The sequence below is a fragment of the Tiliqua scincoides genome, chromosome 2 (assembly GCF_035046505.1).
Source record: "Tiliqua scincoides isolate rTilSci1 chromosome 2, rTilSci1.hap2, whole genome shotgun sequence".
Taxonomy (NCBI): Eukaryota; Metazoa; Chordata; class Lepidosauria; order Squamata; family Scincidae; genus Tiliqua; species Tiliqua scincoides.
In genome coordinates, this window is record NC_089822.1 from 203,321,680 (window position 1) to 203,333,803 (window position 12,124).

The 12,124-nt window shown below is 40.3% G+C and overlaps 1 protein-coding gene across 1 annotated transcript in view; it reads left to right on the forward strand.

Annotated features, from left to right (window-relative positions):
• The window catches only part of RBM6 (RNA binding motif protein 6), an 86,675-nt gene that overhangs the window by 18,235 nt on the left and 56,316 nt on the right, over positions 1-12,124 (forward strand). Inside the window, exon 6 of the mRNA XM_066617668.1 lies at positions 8,664-8,737. Coding sequence (XP_066473765.1) covers positions 8,664-8,737 — 74 coding nt within the window. The remainder of the gene's footprint in view (positions 1-8,663; positions 8,738-12,124) is intronic.

Here is a 12,124-nt window from a genome sequence, read left to right on the forward strand (position 1 = left end):
ACCAGGCCCCCAAGATTGCCAAGCTTCAGACCTGGGTGGTTGGCCTGCCATAGGATGGGCATGGGCTGTTTGCAAAGTTGAGTTGCTAAAGGGCATCCAGACTAAAAGGAAAATTAGTTGCAGTGATTCCTCGCAGTAGTACTGATAGTACAATGCAGTGGGAAAATGTTTTGTTCCAGTGTAAATTTGAACCTTGATGTGTGGGCAGCAGAAGTTACCCCAGCACCACCTACAGTAAGGGAAGCAGCTGGGTGTATGTGTCATGTGTTCCCACAAGCAACACATCCACTAGCTAGCTATTCTGTTGGATTGCTGACTGTCTTTTCCCATGGGCAGGTTGTGATCTGTTTGTTTGGATGTTTTCAGTATTTCAGAGTTTTGTATGACGGATGGCAGGAGTCTTGGTGCATAGTTTAAATGAGGTCATACAAGAGAAAGTCCATAAGGAAGTGGAAGGTGAGAGTGTTCTGCCCCATGATTTGCCCTCACTGATGAATGTTAGGATTTCCTTGTTTGGGGTGATGCCAAAAGGGTTCTTGGGGAATTTTGTTGAATTCCTCTATCATCCTACCTCTGGGGCACATTGGTTAATGATTCCATAGATCTCCTGTTGGGTTTTTGCATATCATACCTCCCATTTGCCTTAGTTAGTAAATTGGGTCTGTAGGTTGTAATGGCTGAATGCAACAAGTTCATTTTGCTGTCATTGCCTGTACATCCTGGCAATTTTGATCTCCTTGTTGTTGTTTTTTTCTTTCAAGGGCAATTTTTGTTTTGATAAGGTGTTGCCTATCTCTATTTCATGCTCTGCTTTTGAAAAGTTTAGCATCTTTTTGATGTGGTGTGTCTCTTTCATGCCAGACTGACTAGTGGCTCATTATTTAAATTATTTTTTATTTTTTTTTGTCAGGGAATAAAGTAGGCTGAGGGTTTATTTGCAGATGCTCTGGACTTCTCAGGTGTTGGTGCACACCTTTAGGGGTCTTGTTGGCCAAGGAATGGACTGAGCCAGTTTCCCAGTTGACCTTTTTAGGCATTGATTTGATCGCTCATTTTCTTGCTTCATGGCAGGAATTTGAAAGTTGGTGTTGAGTGCACTGCGGAAGAGAGAAGCCACTATTTGAGATTTTAAATGTTTGCCAGGCCAGTTGAACTTTGCATGTAAAGTAGCATTTCTGGACAGACTTTTGTATGTTGCTACCCATAGGGCGACTGCCCCTCATTACTTTGTTTGGCAAACCTAGGAGATGATTGAGGACCTGAAGGCTTGGCAGAGGTTTCTCTGCAATTTTAATTGGTTTTCTTTTCAGTGGGAGCTCCTTAGTCTCAAACGCAGTGCTTCAAGTATAATTGGACAGAGTTGGGGGTACAGGGAGCACAAGCTAGAACTTTTCTGGAAGGAACATTGCACCAAAGTTTGTGTAGAGCCTGGTTTGTGCAGTGACAAGACCTTTCTAGAGTAATTCTCCATTTTGATGGCTTGTTTTTGTTCTGGTGCAAGAACAATGGCCATTGTGCAGATGGAATTCTCTGTTCTTGGAAGTTGTTCTGTCCTGTTTGAATATTATGTATTGTTCTCTGTCTCATTGTGTCTTCAGTTGCACAGGTTCCAGCCAATAGTACTCAGAACCAAAAGTGCCTGTGGACCTTGGGATAGATTGTGTAATAGTCCTGTCCCTGTCTCTAGCTGTGTGGGCAGCACATTCTCAGTTAGTCAGGGCATATTCAACTTGAAGTTTGCTTGAGTGACCCCCTTTTTCAGCAAGGGTTGGTCTCCAGGACCAGGGCAAACAGGTGTTCTCTGGTGATTGTTGATGTATTGCTGCTTTCGTTTTCAATGTTAGCCAGTTTTGTTTTGATTTTTTTTTTTGTACAGACTACCAGTTGTGGGTAGCCTGCTTAGTTATTTTAGGATCAGTGAGTTGCTACACAGGTCTCGCTGTAACCAGGTGTGCTTTTAAAAACACGTACCATATTGGCACACAGGGTACTATTGCATATGCAGGGACCAAATGCAAGGGCTCATGGCACAGCTCAGTGGAATAACACGAAAAGGAGGGAGGCAGGGTTCAAGCTGCAGTAGGTTTTAGTACAGATAAGGATATAGTAATGGGGAAAGGGTATCAAAGAAAATGCAGTGCCTCACATGCACCAATCGCTCACACAACTAGGCTCTAATTGTCAGTGGTTTCTATTGGAGGGGAATCCTTGCCATGAAAAAGGTATATAATGGTTCGAAGAGAGAGCTGGTTGTAGGGAAATCAGGAGGGGGGTACCCAGGGGGAATAGGAGTTGAAGAACCAAAGGTTTGTGGTTTTAACTGATGCCTCATGCCTTGGTGGTAGCAAATAAGTGTGCAGGAGATGGGCAGCTCTTTTGTTGACACATCAGGCCATGATGTGTCCTGTAAAGACTGTTTATTTGAAAAATGTTTATTCTGCCTTTCTCAGGCCAAAGCAAATGCCCAAGATGTTCGCCCAGCTTCCAGGCTCATGCCTGGGGGTTCTGTTGCTTCATTGCAATAGAACTGGGGAGAGCAGCCAAGTTTTTATTTTGCTTCTTCCACATAATCTGTGGTTTGTTAGACATAGCATTGTTTTCTGGATAGAAGGGCATGTGGCAACTTGACTCCCTGATGCCTGAACTTCTGAGTTTGCCCAGAATAAGGAGCCACTGCACATAACTGTCTTATATCTTTTTGAGAATGATCTGAATCAGAACTCTTGTTTTGGAACTTTTAGCAGAGTGGTCTGTGATCTGGAGGAAATTAAACAGATGTTCTCCTGGTCGTGGGTGGCCTGGTTGATATGTTGCCTTGGAGACTTTGACTGGATGTCATTGAGGTTCTGTAGGAAAATCATCAGGAATATTGGCATGATCTGTTGCTGGAGGGGCAGTAGACTCGCCCTGTAGCTGGGTATTATTGCTGACAGGAGTAGAGGCTGCCTACTTTTTCCTCAGATGGTAGAGGGAGAAAAATAGGTGCTGCGTTGTGTGCTCACTCCCATCTCCATCTTTGTGTGCATGTGTATCTCTCTGGCTCTCCTCAACCTTTTCTGTTGTAGACAAATTGAGAGTGTAAGTTCCCATCTCACACTGCCCTTTGAATGTGTGTGGCAGCTGCTGCCCCTAATGTTCATGGTTTTGCTGCCTTTTTTGTCAAACAATGCTGACTACTTTTTTCCTCGAAGTTACAGAAGCTTTCATTTTGTTTTCTATGAGAAAGCATTCTAAAATATAATTCCACACCTGCAGGCTGAAGTGGAACAGTCCTGAATTCTACAAGTTCAGCTTGCTGCCACACTATATGCAAGATAGTATAGATTGTGCTGTGATGGTGTGATAATTTGAGTTGTGCAGGTGGTTAATGCTTCGTCTTCCAAGTCTGATCAGGTTATGCACTCAATGAGGTGTTATCCTGTTTGAAGTATAGTGACTTTGTTCATACCCTGGCATGTGCTGGGCAAGCATATTGAAATTGTTGTCTTGTTTTCAGTTTCACAAGTTCTAGCAGTTAGTGCCAGGAGCTGATATTGCTCCTGGACCTGTGCCTTTGAAGCTGTGGACTCTTGTTTAGAAGTGAATAGGGCTATTTCTCGGTTAGTATCCTTAGTTTGTATGGCAAATTCAAGTTCCTAGGGGATGTTTTAAAGATTTCAGCATCTTCTCAAGTGATATGTAGGGTTTGTTGCTATTCTGTGTGCCGTGCCTTTTAATTAGGACTGCAATTTCACAGTAAAGTTCAGAGGCACCCTGATCGTTGTGCCAATTTTTGGGTATGTGGGATTCTTGAGGGTTGGGCCCATGCTTTTCTAGCACAAGATGGTAGTTAAGTTCCAGTGTCTGCCAAGTTGCTTGCCCATAGCCCCAAATCACTAACCAAGCATAGTTGATAGACTACAGTATTTAATCCATGGTAGCAGAGGCAAAGACCTTGTTTTCAAGGTTGGAAACAATTACAGAGATGGGAGGAAGCCAAGGCTCGCAGATTGAGGGATTCTAGAAAATGGCACACTTAATGTCTTTTAGGAAATAAACAATATACTTTTTTGATTTTGATAGTTGTTGAAAGGTTTTTTGTCTATGAAGGTTGATTGAAAAGTGTTTAGCTTTACTCTATGAAGGTGAGGATTTTTCAGCAATCCGTCATGAGGTTAGTGTTTTGTCACCAGGAAGCTCCTTAAGCTATGTTTGTGTGTTGAAACATCTCCCTTCAATCTCTCACCACTTTAGCTGCTACTGAAACTTTTTTCTCCCTTTCAGTTGCCCTCATGTTTATCTCTAGTTCAGTTGACAAATAGTTGCATGGGGAACTTAGTAGTTTCAAGAGCTGAAACACATAGCTAACTCTAATGCCATCACACTCAGCAAGCAAGAAGTTCTGACGTTAAAAATGATGTATCTTTTGTCCGTCATGTATAGAGCCCCTTTGGGCAAGCCTGCTGTGCCGATGGGGCTAAGCTATAACTATTACTGTCTTTGCAGCAATAAAAGTGTAGTCTGAATCTCTTCTCTTTAACAATATGTAATATTATGTCTTTTGCCCTGATTTCTCTAGGCATCATATACGCTTTACATAACTACATTTCCTCTTATGCATGTCAGGCAGATTTTTCTCAGACTTTACTACATATAGTCAACTCTGGTTCTGTTATGTACATTGGCAGCTTAATTCCATGTGTCAGATGTTTACACAAGCTACAGGAAGCCTAATGCACACTGCCCAGTATACTAGCAGATGGGTAGTTTTTAGGTGAAGTTCAGGAGGAGGGAATTTGTATTTGTAGTAATAGAATGTGCATGCATATGGGGAACTGAAACGTGTGTATGGGGTGTGCAAAAAAAAAATGCATTATGTTCTTTGCCCACTTGGATTGTAATTGAATCATTCACTCCATTCTTTGTTTCCCATATAACCCAATTTTACCTTATTGTGACAGCAGGTAAAAATGTTTGTCACCTAGCAGCATTCTTCCAAAATTGTGTTTTGGTTGCTAGAAGGTGTCATGTAAAATTATACTTAGGTGTTGCCATCATTTGCAGGTCTATTTCACTTACAGCTGCAATTGGGGTGTGTGTGTGTGTGTGTGTGTGTGTGTGTTGGGTGGCAGGCTGGGATTTCTCCTTCCATATTTGTAGGTTCACTTGTTTTGTGAATGAGCGATGATCAGAATCCATAGTTTTGTCCACGAGAGAGAGAATTCAATATCACATAAATGTCCTTTAAAATCAGTTCCTTGTCTAGCCTTTATTAATTGTAATCCAAACTTCTTCTCAAAAGGGGTTTCTGATCAGACAGCTCCACACATGTGTTGGATCACAGATCATAGAGCTTACTTGGAATCCAATAGATTACCTCAACAATAGTTAAAATGATTGCAGACCAAGATGTAAAATAGTGCTGTGGCTCATTGCAGATGGAACGTTTCCTGGTATCTCAACTCTGACTAGCTGCTCAGGAAATATGTATTTATTGAATCTTTGTTAACTATTACCATCTGTACAAAGCAGATTATGGCTAATGTACTTTCCTTGTCTGTCTGCTTATAAAACAACAAGCAGGTCTTACTGGTGTTCAACCAGCATCCTGTCTCAATACAGTCAAAATGAACAGTTTGAATAGCTGTAATGCCGGGGTGGGCAGACATTTTGACAGGAGGGCCACATCATCTCTCTGACACTGTGTCGGGATCCAGGGAAAAAATTAATGTATGTTTCCAATTTGTATAAATATACATAAATGAATAAATTAGAGATGGAACTTGTATGAATGAATGAATTTTACTGAGCTTATTTATAATACACATGAAAATGATAATACAGGCATGTAGAACCACAAGAGAACTATGACCTGTTTGCCGCAAATCGCTTGAACAGTGAAAAACTTACAGATCAAGCTAGAAACACATGGAGACATAAGTTGTTCAAAGGCAATGGGGGGGGGCTTAAATAATGGCCATGGAAAAGCAGAAATCACATGGAGACTATAAAAGGCCTTGCTCTAACTTGGCCCACAGCTTGTGTCAGGTGGTCACAACTGGCAGTCACTGGCCAGCGCCGGCTCCAACAGTCTCTGATGAACCAGAGGCTCATTGAAGACTGGGGGTTCCCTGTAGGCCGGTTGGGGGTCCCTGAGGGCCACAAATGGCCCCTGGGCCGAGTTTGCCCACCCCAGCTCTAACAAATTAAGATACTAGCTTTAATTTGTGTAGAGTGGGCTAAATTTTATCTTTAGTGTTTCTCATTATTTACATTTCTGTTAAGAACATCACATGCAGGGCTGCTTGCTTTTTCTTTTATCACTTTTGAGCAGTTAGAATGAAACAATAATTGCTTGTTTATTTCATGGCACTTCGTTCTGGGACATAGTCTTAAAGTGTGACATTAATTCAGTATACATATTTGTAGATCTGCACAATTTCCACGTCTTTTCCTGTTTTCAGTTACATTTTCTATGCAAGGTGTGGGCAGCCCCATTTAAAAAAAACACATTTTGAAGGCATGAAATGTTCTACAATATGAATAACTGGACTTGTAGATTGTGTGTAGAATTGCCTTCAAGAAATTTTTTATCGAGTTATTGAATTGATTACAAGGGCAGCAACAGCTCACTATCATATAGATCCTTGTGAAGGTTAAGACTGTTCCGTCTGTTTAGGAAACTTGTTTTGGTGGAAATTAACAGATTGGAATAACCTAACACCACGGTTGGCCCAATGACATGTGAGTCATAGGGGTCCTTCTAGGGATGGCACTTCCTGTTGAGTTTTATGCTTTCCCTGCAAATGTGTAACAACACATAGGCATGTCATTGACATCACATTGTACGTATGCCTGCCAGCCAGTTGCAGCATATGAAGTGGAGTTGGGGGGGACACCAACAGACAGAGGAACTTAACAATGTGATATTACCACATGGGTGAGTGTTGCAATGCGTTATGGAGAGTGGGGGGGGGGGAAACTTGACAAATGGTTCAGTTTTTAGCAGCATCCCATATTGTTTGTAATAAGCTGTTACACACTGAGTGTTGGAGACACTGGTACCTTCACAACTAATGTCAAGTCATGGCTTGGTAACATGTGAATGAGCTGAAACAGTCTTGGGCTTGTGTGCTCCTTCATGCATGACAATTCCTTACTCGCTGATCCTGGTTTGAGGCAAACTGTAACTTGCCTCAACTCCTGAACTGCCAGAGTATGGCTTGCATTATCCTCTAAGTCAGAATTGAAAACCACAATTGGGCAAACCAGGTTTGTGAGCAATAGTTTGATAATTCAGGGTTGGGAGGCAGGAAATTTTCATGTGAGAGGGAGGGGGTGTGCTTGGGGCTCCTTCATATTTCATTTATGCCATAGTTCAGCATTATGTCTGAATGCATCTAGTTTAGGTATTTCAAACTAGTTTAACAAAGCATTGCTAGAGTGATTCAGGTTATATGAAGGCAGTTATATCTTGATAATTACAAAAGTACAGTGTGGAGTGGACATGTTTCACTCAGTTTCTGGCCCTTTTCAAAGACCCATTCCCACACCTGTATCATGCTAACCATTGGTAACAATGTGCTATAAATTTATTCCTAAATTTTAATTTATTCTATCTGTAATGCCAGTTAGGACATTGATTCAGTACATGGTGTTCATGGTCTGAAGTTTGTTCTGTGTGGAAAGAACCAAGTCATCTGAGCAATTGAAGCACTTGACGCACAGTGTTTGTGAGTTTTACTGATGCAAAACAGTTCTTGCAGTTTCAGCCTTGGAAACTGCAGGCTTCTCCTTCCTGGAAAGCGATACATCTTTCTCTGAGTAAATCTTAGTTTTAATTTGGACAGTTTTGAATCCTTGATAACTTTGAGGTAAGGTCTGCTTTTGTGCCCTTCTTACCTCTTTTTATAGGAAGATTGGTGCATCCCTTCTTGGAATAGCTTTCACTACTAACACTACTATAGACTGTTCTATACAATAGGACAATAGTTGTTCCTATGTGCCCATTTTAATATTGACTCTTTTCCAAAAAAACACACTGATATTACTATTAATAAAGAATATTTAATAGTATTATTGTGATAGCATTTGAAGATTCTGTTAATATCCTTGCATGTCTAGGATTTGCTTTAGGTTCAGTTATCATTATCAATCTTCTTATATATTTTTTCTGCACTTGGAATGAAAAATATTTCTGGTCATATTCATACTCTGAACTACAAACTGAAAGATAATATAATTTAAGAAAATACTTTTTTTTTGGTACCCCGAAGGATTAAAATGTTTTTTTCTTTAAAGCAGATTGTGTTTTGTCTAAACCTGTGACATGGATATTGTGCTTCTTTAATTTTAGTTCTGGAATGGTCAGTATCTTCTTAATTTCTAGGAGAATGAACCCTTTACGCTATCGGTGGTCCCTTTGATGGAAACCCAAATTTCTTGCTGTATTGCGTGGATTCATAAGGAATAAAGAGGCTTGTGTTCAAATACTATCAAACCAAAACTTGAGTCCAAGTCCATTTATAAAAAACTTCAACTATTGCTTTTATTTTGTTTTGTGGGGAACATGGGATGGTGGTGGTAGCTTGGTATGTACTGGGGGGAAGGAGGGAATTGAGTTCTGAAAATATGGCTTTCTGGCACTAACACAACTCCCGTCTGTATTTAAATGCTGTCCCCAGGTTACGACTATGGCTTTATCTGCGTGGAGTTTTCCCTCTTGGAAGAGGCCATCGCCTGCATGGAAGCCAACCAGGTTGCTTTACACTTCGGTCAAAAATGCTGCTAGAAGAATATTTTTGTGGGGCGGGTGAACACCTACTCATTCTTTGGAAACAAAGGTTCAGAGGTTCATTTTTTGCCCCAAAATGTAAAATATGGCAGCTAAAATACTAAGGTCTTCCCAAAATCTGGAGAGGCTTAAGAATATTCCACCAATGAAAGAACTTACGTTTTTTTGAATATTCTACCCTCAAGTTGTGCACGCTTTGCGACTTGATAGATTCAAAGTGTGGTAGATAAGAAAAGCTAGTTCCTGCCCTTGTGAGTTTGTATATGTGGTGGATTTCAAGAGATAGAAGCTAAGCTGCTAATGTCAGATGTTTCACTTCCTTGGCTGTACAGTAAAATGAAAGCCTTTGCTTCCTCTTAGCATATAGATCAGGTTTGAATATGCAGACACACTGGATTAGATCATTGTGCAGCTCTCAGTGAAAAATCCTGTTTGCATGCCTCATTTGTACATGTGCTTTCATCTACTGAGTATTTATGGGGCTTTGTCATCTGTTTCTTTTTGATTTCATGTGATTCTTAGAAAGTTGGAGCTGCATAAAAGAGGTCTGGCATGTAACAAGATGCACCTGGTTAATCTGAAAGTTTTCAGATTTTCTTGGAAATACCAAACCACTCATAGAAATGCCAAATTATAGAGAAGATTGGGCTAACTTCTTATATTTTTTATAAATAATACTGATAAGACTGCTTAAAATCTTTTGCAGTATATTTGTTCCAAATGTTTAGAAATTAAACCCTATATTTCCTCCTATTTGGGTTTCAGAAATTACCCAGATTCTCAGTTAATACATGATAAATTGAGGCACATTAGGTCCACATTATCAGTCAGCTGTTTGTGATAAGTTCCATTTCTGACTTCCAGTATTGGACTATGGCTTATTTTGCAATGGTGACCATTTCTCACTAAATGCATATAAGCTGGAAATGCTGCATCTTTCAGTAATCCTAAGAAGCACAAATAACTTACAACTTGTAATTTGAGAGGTGAAATGTCTGCCTCTTTAAAAAAAAATGTATTTTATTACTGTTAGATAAGGTATCAGTCAGCCTCTAACTGCCTGCATCTCTCCTACCATTTGTCAGGTACATATTTAAAGAACTTAAATGAGAGTGAGATCAAATCACATCAGATCAGCTACTGGATTTTGTGACTATTTGCTGATACATATCCTATTTTTGCAGTATTTGCAAATCGTAGTACTCCCTTCCAAAAAGGTTCATTGTCTGTCCCTTGATTTCTTTTACAAAAATGTTCCTTTGGACAATGTATGTTATATCCCTGTGCCACTCTTTCTTTTAATAACTCAGAGTAGGTTGCATGAGTCTCTCAGTTGGATGCTCCTGGATTGCTCACAGTTCACTTCTGTTGCATTTGTTGTTGCATTAATTACACAGGTCTTGATCCATGCCCTGGAGACTTTTTGTCTAATTGTAAATTAGAGCAGTGAGAGCAAGAAATTGTATCCTGCTGAATTCAAGAAGATTTGTAGCCCAATCCTATCCTCTCCCCCTACCCACTGGTGTAGCCATGCCAAAAAGGCATGCAGTATCCAGCAGGGCTATGGCGGAGTGGGAGGCTTTGGAAGGGAAAGGGGATTTAAATTCCTTTTAAAATTCATTTTAATTCCTGGTGAACTCAAACTTCCTCTTTTCCCATTTTGCACTCTGTTTAAATGATGGGGAAACACTAGTCATATGTCCCAATATCTTTCATGTATCTCTGCCCACCATTGAAGTTTTCAGGTGAAGGAATAATCTCTGGAACGAATTGGTTTCCTTTGTGTTCAGTGTGATGCATATCACAGTGTTTCCCAGATCTTTCCTAATATGTCCCAGCATCTAGATTTTGTTTCAGAGTTGGCCAATCTGTTCCTCCTTGTTCTGAAAGCAGCCTGTCTCCCACTCTGTTTATGCTGCTTTGGCACCAGCCTTTATTTCCAGTAGCCTGGCAGCCACCTAAAAGTGCCCCACAGTCTACAGTTTGTAATTCAGGGCTTTAGAGTTCAGAATTAATCTGAACAATGGCTTCTGTTTATATGCAGCTGAAGCCACTGAAGTTGTGTTGCAAGACTGGCAATTAACTTGCAGTTCAGTTCCCAGAAGAGGGGTTGGCTTTGGTGCTTAACTCCTTTATGAAGAGGTTCAGGGAAACATTTTGGCTAGTTAAAAGTTTGATTGTATATTAGTACAATGTGAAGTAGTCAGTACAAAAGTTGCATGTACTGATCTATCGGTCACTCTCAAAGAAATAGTCTAGCAATATTATAAATAGAACAAGTAACCATTTTACTCAGTTTTTGTTCTCGGTATGCAAGCTCCCTTTGCCCTTCTTCTAACAAGTAATACAGTCATTTGGGGAAGGGGGGGGGGAAGAATAAAACATCAACACTTTTATCTTGCATCCAGACCAGCATTCAATTAATTTGTTGGGTGTTTCCTGACACAGGTTGACCAGGTCCAGCTTTTGCCTGTTCAGTGACTGTAGTGTGTGTTCAAGATATTGGGGGAGAATTTCTTTGTGATGTATTGCGTATAAAGAATTTTTTTCTCTAGCTGCAATCTTCCTTTTTATAGGAAAGATGCCTTGTGTACAGTTTTTTGGCCAGTAGCTAAACCAGTTAAAACAGATTTTTTTAAAAATTGCACCACATTTTAGAAACTCTTTTTTATACCTAAAGGGTATTCAGCTGCAGAAATGACCAAAATCTACCAAGCTTATGGCAACATTACAAAACATATCAGTGGGGTTAGAGCAGTACCTGCTAATTGCACAGAATTATAGCTATGCTTGTCCTCAGTAGAGAGATTGATTTGGAAAGTCACATTCTGGTGTTGCAGTGTAGCGTCCCAGTTCACTGCAGGATAGACAAATGAGCAAAGTAGATTACAACTGGTGCCTGTGCCTATTGAAATATGCCTGTTGAACCCACTGAGCTCCCTCTGTTTGCTGTTGGGTTTTTGGCACCATGCCTGGTCATTGGTAGCATGTTGTTAGGGGGTCTATTTGGAGTTTTGAAAGATTAGATTGCTTCTTCCTGTTGCTGTTATGTGCTTGCTACTGACTAGTCAGGAAGATTCTGTCCTTATAACTGAAAATGGATGCAGAAAATTGTACATCTGGTTTGAACCTTTCTACGCTATGCTGGAGGCTGCTTCATTCTTATGCTTTTCAAAGTGATTTTCGGCACAACAAGGCAACTGCTTTCTCCCTGCCCCAAACAACAACTTTGAACACAAGCATTAGTATAGTGTTCCTTCTGAATAGGAAATTGGTATGACCAAGTATCTGCTTTATTGAATATATTCGCTTCCCTCTCTGAATTTTCTCATTGTTTTTCTGGGGTAGATT